Source organism: Typopeltis vanoorti, chromosome 2, assembly GCF_054136105.1.
Source record: "Typopeltis vanoorti isolate ZY-2024b chromosome 2, IOZ_Tvanoo_1.0, whole genome shotgun sequence".
NCBI lineage: Eukaryota > Metazoa > Arthropoda > Arachnida > Uropygi > Thelyphonidae > Typopeltis > Typopeltis vanoorti.
Genome location: NC_143550.1, coordinates 82,599,012 through 82,611,536, shown reverse-complemented (window position 1 = coordinate 82,611,536; position 12,525 = coordinate 82,599,012). Strand labels below are relative to the sequence as shown.

At 34.0% G+C, this 12,525-nt stretch overlaps 1 protein-coding gene across 8 annotated transcripts in view; it reads left to right on the top strand.

Annotated features, from left to right (window-relative positions):
- Window positions 1-12,525, top strand: part of Upf2 (UPF2 regulator of nonsense mediated mRNA decay) — a 705,876-nt gene that overhangs the window by 224,731 nt on the left and 468,620 nt on the right. For all 8 annotated transcript variants that reach the window (XR_016550243.1, XR_016550244.1, XR_016550245.1 and 5 more), the window contains one exon: window positions 10,882-10,968. Coding sequence is in view for 5 of the 8 variants with exons in the window: in XM_090412106.1 (XP_090268232.1) it covers window positions 10,882-10,968 (87 nt within the window). In the remaining 3 variants the exon portion in view is untranslated. The remainder of the gene's footprint in view (window positions 1-10,881; window positions 10,969-12,525) is intronic.

The window sequence follows — 12,525 nt, the reverse complement described above, 5'->3', positions numbered from 1 at the left end:
TACCAATCAATCAGGACACAGCAACCTAAAATAGATACCTAGCAGTAGTAATTAGCTTATTTCTTATCCAGTCATGGGATATACAGGATTTGACCACTAATAGTGGATGTTAAAACTTGGTTGAGAAAGAAGTGTTATTTTTACCAATATATTTATTTATATTGATTTTAATGTGAATGTTTTACAGTTGTTTTCTAAGTTGTTGCTGTATCGTGTGACATCACTGACCCTGTCCATCTAGTGATGTTTTGAAGCCAATCAAAATTCAGAAATGTGCTAATTATATGTGTAAATCCAGGTTTTTAAAAATTAATAACAGTAAATGGTCTTTTCTATCACTTATAAAATGCATGATTTTTTTCTTCATAGACTAATACAGGGTGTTCGGGATAAATTTGACATATTTATAATTAATTATATTTTCCCGTAAGTTACATGTATTAACACACACTTCTCTTCATTTAAAAGTTTGGACCCTTCTTCATTCATATACAACATGTCAGAAAGGATGGATAGCTGGAACCCACCTGAATCATGGAAGAGAATAACTTGTATCATGATGATTCGTGCCCGCCATCAAAATAAGGATATTACGACTGCTGCCCAATGCTCCCTGAATACAGTAAAAACAATCAGGCATGAACTAGAGACTTGCAATGGTGACTACGAGGATGTAGCAAGAAGAAAGATCCCTAGCAGACGATCTGATTGCGTTCGTACAGCAGAATTCCTCGCAAATCTGCAGGAACAGGTGTTGAAGAACCCTGGCATTGGAATTCGGGCTTTGTTCGTGGAGTTGCTAACTGTAGTCAAGCCCTGGATAACAAGGGTAGCCAATGGTAGGCCGTATGTATGGCAGCAGGATTCGGCCCCTTGCCACACCTCTGGGAAAAGTCAAAAATGGTTGTCTGAAAATTTCTACGACTTCACCAGTCCAAATGTTTGGCCTCCAAACTCCCCAGACCTTAACCCCATGGATTATTTTGTATGGGGCGCAGTTGAAAAAGACACCAATCGCACTTCCAGTAATACAAAAGCCCAGTTAATGGATAAAATTAAAACAGTTTTTGCGGCCCTTCCCAGGGAGACTGTAGCATCAGCTTGTTCGAGGTTCCGAAGCAGAATTGAAGCTGTGATCGATGCTAATGGTGGTTATTTTGAGTAAATCTTGTTGATAGTATTGTAATTAACTCTGCCTGTAATGTTTTTTTGTCAATTCATTAAATTTAATAGATACAAAGAAGATTTTCTTTTTCCTTACGAAACTGTCAAATTTATCCCGAACACCCTGTATATGTACCAATATATATATATAGATATATATATATATAGGGTAAAAATTAGCTATGGCATTAAAAAGGCTTATAAAAATACTGGATTAAACATTCGACTAAGATAAATTAGGTTCACTTGGTAGATGGAGTACACCAAGGTTGACATCTGATTAGTGAGATATTGATTGACTTGTGAGCCAGTTATGCAAATTGATTGCTCACCAAAATTTTTCAAGGCCTAGTTATAAACGTATAGTACATTAGTACTTTCAGTGAAATAAGGGGAATTTTTTTTCTTTTCTTTGTATATTTTTGCATGATATTGTTCTTGTTACTTTTTTCCATGAATTGTTTTTACATAACTTTTTATAAATTACTATTTATGATTGTTAATAAACTTTTATTTACCATTTAGGAATTTTTTACACTTATTTCCTTATTCATTTCAGTGGTACTGCTAAATAATTTGCCTGAAAATATATTACTGTTCTTGTTTTAATCTAAATAAAAAAAATATTCAAGCATCCAAAAGAATTTTTTAAAAAATCAGAATTAAAGGCTATATATTCTATTGACATAGAGTAATACTAAAATTTACACATTTAATTTTTCTTAAATGTGTATCATATATCACTCCCATACATAAGAGGCTTCAAAGCTTACAGATTAGTGGTGTTTCATGAGTGTGTGGGTAAGGTCAAAGAAAAGTATTCTGTTGATATTTTTTGTAGAGCTGAAGGTTGTAGTCTTTGGAGAAAACTTCATGGGGAAAGACTGGTCCACATAACAGAAATAGACTGAATGAAAAATAAATGAAAGTAGCAGGTTTGGTGAGTTGATAGTTCAACTGTAAAAAGATGTTGAGCAGCTGTTGTTTGTGTTATTACTGTAGGTTTAGCAGAAATGGAAGATATGATAGATAACATATAAGTAAATATGACCTCTCCATTGCTTCTGCGTTAGTATCACCACTTCTGGGTCTGGCTCCCATTGACGAGACTTCAATAAAGTTGGAACCAGTCTGGATAGTGGCCCTTCCCTTAATGCATCACATTATACATGTCTGCAAGGAGATGCACTTTGCATTATGGGAGATACTGAAACAAGGAGTGATGAGAGCTTGGTCCACCTTTACTACGAGTTGCCTCAGTCCTGAAGATACTTCAGGCACAAACTTTGTTTGCTTACACTTGGATAAAGGATTAAACTAAATTTATTAAAGTTATTACATGATAGATAACAGTTCGGCAAGAAATATCTGTAAAAGATACGCAATACAGAAACTGATCTGTGAATGAGATGGGAGGAATCAATTAGTCAAATTCCCCCTCTTCTCTTCTGAAGAGTATTAAGAATTTTTAGAGGGGTCTTTGGTGTACCACCAAAAATGTGAGAGCAGTATTCCAAGGTTGGGTAGATTTCTGATTTGTAAAGAGTTAGTTTCTGGACAGATGAAAAGTAACATCTTGAGTGAAAAAGGATGCTGTTTTTTTTTAAGCTGAGGATGCTGTAGAAGTGATATGGTTATACCAGAAAGGACTAGGAGTGCCAGTCTACAAAGCAAGATCTGGTATCAACATTCAAGCTACCCATTATCAAAATGGGAGGGTGAACTAAAGTCTTCTTTGTGGAAAAAAAAGACAGAATTACATTTTGGAATCAATAAAAGTGACTAGGTTGTTATCATCCAATCAAAGTACAATGATCAGTGTTTAGCCACTAATAGTAGATAATCTTGAAACTTAAGATCTTTGCATATTGCAAAGTTTATTATATGAGTAGGAGGAAATGAGAGTGCTATTACAGCAAAACTGTGAATAGAGTTTGAGGTCACTGAGAGAAGGTTTGTGTATGAGAAGGGAGTATGGGTGAAGTTACAGTTCCAGAGAATACCAGCATTAATATGGAAATCTGAAGACAGACAGACAGAGAGAGAGAGAGAGAAAAAAACCCTCCCTTATAACATATGGTGAATAATCCAAGAGTGGAAATCTGATTACAAAGGGTGGAGGCTGACCATAATATGACAATTTCCTGAGATGCTCCATCCAAACGATATCAAATGCCTTGGAAATGTCCAGTGCAACAGACTAAGTTTCTCCAGGCCTCTCCATGTCACATATCCAGGAGTGGATAATGAAGGTTGCCCAGACATGGGATTTATTTGCTATAGGCCTTTCTGGAGTAATAATAAAAATAAAAAGAAAAAGTGAAGAGATCTGCAGTGGATCTTCATCATCATCAAATTCCTGCCATGTACCTTCAAAGGGTGTACAGGATATGATAGTACTACATGAAAAAATTTACATCATTACTAACTTCCTATCTACAATTTTCCTCCAGATCAGTCTTTTACTTGTCAAGACTCCAACATTATCAGATCTTATATTTCTATCGTGTAAGGCACTTTGTACTGTATCAATCCATCTATATCTTGGTCTTCCTCTGGGTCGTTTTGCTGCCAACCTGGCAGAGAACACTTGTTTTGCTAATCTTTCCTCGCCCATTCTGTTGAAGTGACCATACCACCTGAGATTAGCTCTGCTAACACATTCCTGGATCCTGACAATGTCAAGTTCTTTCCTAATATCCTCGTTTTTAATATGATATTGCCATTGATGCCATCTGTTCATGCCCCTAATCTTTCTCAGGATTCTCATATCTGTGGTCTCTAGTCCTTGGTCAAGTGTTTTACTTCTGACCCAGCTCTCAGATCCACAAGTTAAAACTGGTTTGAACACTGTCTTGTATGCAGCTAATTTAGTGTTCCGATTAATTTCTTTCTTATTCCGTATGAATTTATTCAATTGACTTCCTAATATACCAGCTTTATTGATTCTGTTGTCTATTTCCATATTTAATTTACCATCTTCACTAAAAATCGTGCCTAAGTAGGTGAAATGTTTTACTTGTTCCACAGGTTCTCCGTTCACAATGCAATTGACATTTTCAACGATTCTGCCTATTTTCATTGTCTTTGTCATTTTATTGCTGACCTTCATACTATATCTATTACAATAGATATTCAATAGAGTCAAGGAATCTTGCAGACTCGTAGCGGATTTATTGATAAGTATAACATCGTCCGCATAAAGCTAAGAGCTGACATTAACTTCTCCAGTTTTGATATCGTGTTTAATACCACTTTCCTTCATAATGTGATCCATATAGATAATGAATAACAGAGGGGATAATGTACATCCTTGTCTCACACCAGATTTAACATTAAACCATCTTCCTGTACTTCCTGCAATTCTACCTGCTGACTTACAACTCAAATAAAGACTAAGTATTGCTTGATATAATGCCCCATTGACACCACGTAACTGCAGCATATTGAATAGCTTCTCTCTTGGTACCTTGTCATGTGTCTTTTTCAAATCGACAAAACTTAAATGCAGATCTTTGTTATATTCCCATGCTTTCTCGACTATTTGTTGTAAAGTGAAGATCAGATCCTGACAGCCTCTATTTGGCCCTAAATCCAGCTTGTTCTTCACCAAGCTTTTCTTCCACAATTCTTCTCAACGGTTTCTCAAGTATACTTGCATAGATCTTGCCAGGAACACTCAGTAGGGAAATACCTCTGTAATTCTCACATTCAGTTTTATTTCCCTTTTTATATATGGATACTATGAGAGCTCTACTCCAATCATCGGGAATTTGTCCCTCTGTCCAGTCTTTCTGAACTATGCAGTGCAGCCACTGTAAGGCTCTTATACCACCATACTTCAGCATTTCTGGTTTAATATCATCTACTCCTGCTGCCTTTCCACATTTCAAGTTTTCCATCCTTTGATGGCTTTTTTTACTTCAAGTATGGATATGTATTCCTGACTTCATGCCTGGTCAGTAATACATATACATACATGTATTCCTGACTGCATGCCTGGTCAGTCCACTTCCTTGTTAAAATAAAATTAAGATTACCACCTAAATGGTTACAAGTAACAAGAACAGAAAGAAAAATTGAAACATTTGTTTATAAAACTAGACTATTGAATAACACAAATGTACAATGGCTATATGAACAAAGAATTAACCAATATCTAGACAAAAAAAAAAACAAAATGAAGAAATAGAAATAGAATGGCTTAATATAAAAATGATACTAAATGCAGCAGCAAATGAAAGCTTAGGAAAGACCAAAAAATTCAATAAAAGGGAAAAACTGAAGATCTGGGATGATACAATGAAAGAAATAATCAAAAAGAAAAAAGAAGCCTATCACAAATGGTTAAGTAGTAAAAGATTAGAAGATGAAATAGAATATAAAAGAATAAGAGCCATGGCTAAAAGAGAAGTCAAAAAATGACATAGAGAATCATGGAACAAATTTGTTTCTAATTTAGAACATGATTTATATAAAATAAGACTCAATGTATGTAAAATTTTGAAACACTTAAATGCAGATACCATAAACACTGAATTGAAATTAGAAGAATTTCTAAATTACTACACAGAATTGTGGACAGACAAAAAATTTAGAAAGACAATTGGCAAACAATTAATGAAAAGGAAATAACTAAAGAAGAATTAGAAATCAGCCTGAAAGAAACAAGAAACGGAAAATCACCTGGAGAAGATAAACTAGGTTTCAGAACTATATAAATATGCAGGAACTAGATTCAAAGAAAGACTCTTATTATTTTTAAATAAAATTTATTCAACTGGTATCCCCCCAGTAGAATGGAAAACAATTGTGATTCCTATCTTTAAAAAAGTATAGAGATGACCCTAACAACTATAGAGGTATCAGTATATTAAATTCCTGTTACAAAATATATAACAGAATCTTAAATAGCAAACTAATGAAATATTCCGAAAACTTTATTTTAGAAGTACAGAATGGATTTAGAAAAAGACGATCATGTATAGACCCGGCCTTTTGCCTAAAATTAATAATAGAGAAAAGAAGAGAATACAATTTAGAAACACATATTGCATTTATTGACTTTGAAAAAGCATTTGACAAAGTTAAAAGAAACATATTATTTAACATATTAAAAGAAAGACAAATACCAAATAATATCCAAAAAGCTATCACAAGTATATATGAAAATAATCGAATACAAATAAGATTAAATCACGAGCTATCATATATGAAAGAGATAAACCAAGGGGTCCGACAGGGATGTCTCCTCTCCGCAACTCTTTTTAATATCTACTTAAATGAAATAATAATAAAATGGAATAAAAATTTACATCAAGGAATTAAACTTTCTTCTACAGTAAACTTAAATACTCTCCTCTTTGCCGACGACCAAATAATAATTACAAATTCTGAAGATAAACTACAGAAAGCTATTTTAGATCTAGATGAGATATCCAAAGATTATGGTATGATGATATCAACAGAAAAATCAAAAACTATGGCCTTTAAAGGACAAGATCCAGCAAGAACAAAAATAGTAATAGATAACAAGATCTTAGAACAGGTAAATTCATTTAATTACTTAGGTTGTATGATCACATATGAAAAAGATATAAACGTAAAAATTGCAAAATATTTAAAAATAACAGGTGTAATTAACTCTATATTTAAACCAAACCTAGTTCAAAAACAAACCAGGCTAAAAGTATACAATACATTAACCCTACCGGTCTTATTGTATGGAAGCGAAATCTGGACAATAAAACAAAAAGCCAAACAAAGATTAACAACAGCAGAAATGAAGTTTATGAGGAAAACTACAAAGTATGCCCTATTTGATCACAAAAGAAACGAAGAAATTATGAAAGAGTTAAACCAAGAGTCAGTAATAGAAAAAAATGAAAAAATATAAACATAAATGGATGGAACACATTCAAAGAATGAAAACAGAAGGATTACCAAAGCAAGCCTTAAAGTACAAGCCATTAGGAAAAAGAAAACCAGGACATCCTCTTAAACGATTCAACGATGACTTATTAGGCCAGAACAGGCCCTGCTGTTATATGTTGATATGCATGATGATGATGATGCCTGGTCAGTGTTTTTTACTACTGTGCTGTCATCACATCAGTGTCAAAACTGCTAAATGAAACATCATTATTTCACTTAGTAGTTTTTCAAAGTTATCCATATATCAAGGATATCTTTTTCTCCCGTTTTTATGTCACCTTTATCATCTCTAACTCCTTTTACAGCACTCTTTCCTCCATTCCTAAGCTTCTTCAACAACCTCCAGAATACTTTGCCACCTTCTTGATATTTATTTTCTATATTCTTGCAAAAGTCCTCCCATGACTTTTGTTTAGCTAGTTTTACAGTGTTTAGCATTCTTGCATTTGTCTCTGTATTCTCTAAGTGCCAGGAACTTTTCATATGCTTTCTTTTTTTCTTTCACTGCCTCTTTAACTTCCTGTGTCCACCATAGAGTTCTAATTTTTCTATCCTTGCAGACAACTTCACCACATGCCTCTCTAGCTGAATCAATCAGGCTTTCTTCAAGGCTTGCCACTGAATCTCGAAGGTTTGATTCCTGTTCTCAAACTCTTTCATTTTTTCTTCAATAATCTTTGTGTATGTTAGTCTACAGTTCACATCTGAGAGCTGCTCAACTTTTATTCGCTTTAAAACTTTCTTAAATGTTATTCTTTACAACATGAAATTCAGTTTTATCCTACTCAAGACTAAATAGTGATCGCTTCCAATTTTAAATCCTCTGTACACTCTGGTGTCCTGCACCAGGGAGAAAACATCACTGTCAAGAATAACATAGTCAATGAGACTTTTCTTATTCCTTGCCTCTTCTCTCCATGTGAATTTGTGCACATTTTTATGTTGGAACATGGTGTTAGTAATAACCAGTCCATGTCCTGAGCAGAAATCCAACAGGTATTTGTCATTATTATTAGCTTTGCTCTTTCCTCCAAATTTTCCGAAAATATTTTTGTATGTCTGACAATCATTTCCTACTCTGCTATTTAGATCCCCAACAAGGACCAACTTTTCCTTTTTCATTGTGTCAGTTGCTTTTTCTAAAGCCTCAAAAAATTCCTCCACTTCTACCTTAGTAGAACCTTCTGTGGGACCATAGATACAAATAAGTCTCATTGTCCAGTTCCCCATTCTCATATTTGCCCACATTACTCTACTTGAGACTGCCTGCCATTCAAGAAGATTAGCCTTGTATTTTGTGTTGAATACTATGGCTACTCCTTCTTTTCCTTGATTGTCATTGCCTGAATATAACATTTTGTATTTATTGCTCAGAAAGATCTCACCAGTTTTTGTCTTTTTTGTTTCAGTCCCCTATTATGTCGATTTGGTACTTATCTAATTCCTTAGCTAGCTCCATTTCTTTGCCATTCAGGCTTCTTATGTACCGATCTTTAGCTCTGTTGATGTTGAGTTGGGGTGTGTTTTCAGATTTGTTCCAGTAGCTGACTTTTCGCTGTTCGTCCTGGTTCCCTGCCGAAAACAACGGGGTCCTTGTTTAACCATGAGACACCCCAGCCGGCACGAAATTTCATGTTGTGCCATCATTTTTTTATTTTGGTTTAACCAATAAGAATACAATTTGATTGGCTCAATCCCAAATTGCCAGCCCATCCTCGTTCGTTGAGTATCCAGGTAGATACCCAACAGGGTGCACCACGAGAAGGTGAGGATTGGACATTAGGTCAGAAGCCCTTTCGGTTCTCCGCATTCCTTTAAAGGCTATGTGGGGGGTCTCCTCTCAGTTATACAGCTTTGACCCTTACCCGCAGTGGATCTTGACTGATGGAATCCTTATTAATGGTTATCTATTAGTTCATAGTTTTCAGACATTGAAGAAGTTGACTGTTGTGATCTTTTCCCCTCCTTTAGACAGTGCTGATGTTAGAACAATATGGTAATGGTTATCAAGTAGATAGATGTGCTTTTTGAATCTGCTGTATGTGTGTGGGAGGCTGAATCTCATATAGTGTAGAGATGATAAGACAGGAATTCATTTCAGGAGCATCTTTTGAGCACAATTGGTGAAATGCCATCAGAATCAAGAACTGTTTTGGTATCTAGGTAAGATTCTTCTGATAAACTACTGGCAGAAGGCCACACTAGGTATGTTCCAGCTTTCTTAAGTACTCTTTATTCTAGTACATTTTGATTGTATTCATACAGCAAACATAACTGTCAGTTATCACTTTCTGGATGCAATCTGAATGTGGGAAATTTTAAATACATTGATAAATTTTCAACAAGTATCCTGAATACTCGGTTATATCAAAATTGATCAAATGGATGAGGGACATTCATATGACATACTTATTTACTAGTAAACAATGCCTAAATGTTATAAAAGGTTTAATCATTCTGCCTTTGGCTTGCTAATTAAACATGAAGTGAAACCATTCCTACCTTAAAAAAGTGACAGTGGTGATCTTTTAAAAAAAGAAGAAAAAAGTTTGTGGATGTAAAACAGTTTCTAGGTTTTTCACTTACTGAATTAGAAACTTTTATTTAAACAGAATTATTTATTTATAAACAGAATTATATAGTTAATTAAAAAAAAAAGAACCCTTTTTTATAATTGATGTTGCAGAGTCTTATCTCCTATATGTCACATCTGTAACATCTGCACTTCTGAAAAAAGTATCAAGATGTTAGCTTTACAAATCTAAGCACATATATATATATATATATAGGGATGCCATTATATATATATATATATATATATATATATATATATATATATATATATATACACAGTATGTTGGAAGTTTTCCCTCCCTTGGTTAGACTATAATAAATTTAATTTAATCCTTTATCCAAGTGTAAGCAAACAGGCACAAACTTTGTTTTCTTACACTTGGATAAAAGATTAAAATAAATTTATTATAGTCTAACCAAGGGGGGGAAGGGGACTTCTAACATCTTTCTCTAAATCTGGAGTAATTTATTAAAGGTGGTACACCTTTTGGCAACTTGTATAGGTAAATATGACTTCTCCATTGCTTGTGACTTAGTATCACCACTTCCGGATCTGGCTCCCACTGACAAGACCTCAATAAAGGTCGAAAACGGTCTGGGCATTGGCCCTTCCCTTAATGCATATCATTATACATGTCTGCAAGGAGATGTGCTTTGCATTATGGGAGATACTGAGACAAGGAGTGATGAGAGCTTTGTCCACCTTTTCCCTGAGTTGCCTCAGTCCTGAAGATACTTCAGGTGCAAACTTTGTTTGCTTAAACTTGGATAAAAGATTAAACTAAATTTATTATATATGTATATTAGTTTATCCTTTATGGTGAAACTTAATGTTTCTTATTCATTCTTTTTTCCTTCTGCTTTCTTTCTGTCTTTTTAATATCATTATTTATATTCATATCATTATTTTTCTTTCTTTCTGCTATCTCTCACAGGCTATTTCTGTACATTATTTCATCTGTAGCTTACTATGTCCTGATTATGATAATACATCTAAATGATGTACTTTTAAAATTTGTTCATATCTCACTGCTCTTGCATTTCTATTTACACACAAGCACACTCTCTTCTCATAATTCTATTTTGTTGTATATTACCATATATATCTGCATATAAAGTTAAACAAAGATTGCTGAGCATTTTATGAAACTAGTGCATGTATTTAGTTATCTGAATTTTTATTTATTTATTATTTTTTTTTTTTAATAGTTAGAAGGAGGTACTTCTATGTGGGAAGATGATGATACGAGGAGCTTTTATGAGAATCTGCCAGACTTAAAAGCATTTATTCCAGGTGTAAGTATTTGTTAAGCTAATACGCAGTTTGCATTTTTGTAATATTTTATTTTTAGTGAATTAATATGTATGTACAGACCATCACATTTACTTATGTAATGCTTATTTGCTTAAAAAATAAAAATAATGAACTCTTTTGTACATTTTTTCTACAAACCTATTTTTCTTTACTTTTCATTTATACAGTTACATTCAGTACAACATTGATGCTATGTTTTCCAGTTGAATACACAAGTTGCATTAATGTTTTTTCAGTTTGCATGCTCATGAAGTTGTTTTCCAAGTATAGATAAGTGCTATCCATAAAATGTAATACAGTATAATGTATCTTATGTTTATTGCATTTTGTGACTTTTTTCATCATCATCATCAAATTCCTGCCATGTACCCTCAAGGGGTGTACAGGATATGATAGTACTACATGAAAAAAATTAAATCATTAATTTCCTATCTACAATTTTCCCCCAAATCAGTCTGTTACTTGTCAAGACTCCAACATTATCAGATCTTATATTTCTATCGTCTAAGGCACTTTGTATCGTATCAATCCACCTATATCTTGGTCTTCCTCTGGGTCGTTTTGCTGCCAACCTGGCAGAGAACACTTGTTTTGCTAATCTTTCTTCGCCCATTCTGTTTAAGTGACGATACCACCCGAGATTAGCTCTGCTAACACATTCCTGGATCCTGACAATATCAAGTTCTTTCCTAATATCCTCGTTTTTAATATGATATTGCCATTGATGCCATCTGTTCATGCATGTAATCTTTCTCAGGACTCTCTTATCTGTGGTCTCTAGTCTTTGGACAAGTGTATTTACTTCTGACCTAGCTCTCAGATCCATAAGTTAAAACTGGTTTGAACACTGTCTTGTATACAGCTAATTTAGTGTTCCAACTAATTTCTCTCTTATTCCATATGAATTTATTCATTTGACTTCCCACCATACCAGCTTTGCTGATTCTGTTGTCTATTTCTATATTTAATTTACCATCTTCAGTAAAAATTGTGCCTAAATAGCTGAAATGTTTTACTTCTTCCACAGGGTCTCCATTCACAACACAGTTGACATTTTCAATGATTCTGCCTATTTTCATTGTCTTTGTCTTTTTATTGCTGACCTTCATACCATATCTATTACAACAGCTATTCAATTTAGTCAGAGAATCTTGCAGACTTGTAGCGAATTTATTTAGAAGTATAACATCATCCACATAAAGCAAAGAGCTGACATTAACATCTCCAATTTTGATATCGTGTTTAATACCACTTTCCTTCATAATGTGATACATATAGATAATGAATAACAGAGGGGATAATGTACATCCTTGTCTCACACCAGATTTAACATTAAACCATCTTCCTGTACTTCCTGCAATTCTACCTGCTGACTTACAACTCAAATAAAGACTAAGTATTGCTTGATATAATGCCCCATTGACATCACGTAACTGCAGCATATTGAATAGCTTCTCTCTTGGCACCTTGTCATATGCCTTTTCCAAATCGACAAAACTTAAATACAGATCTTTGTTATATTCCCATGCTTTCTCGAC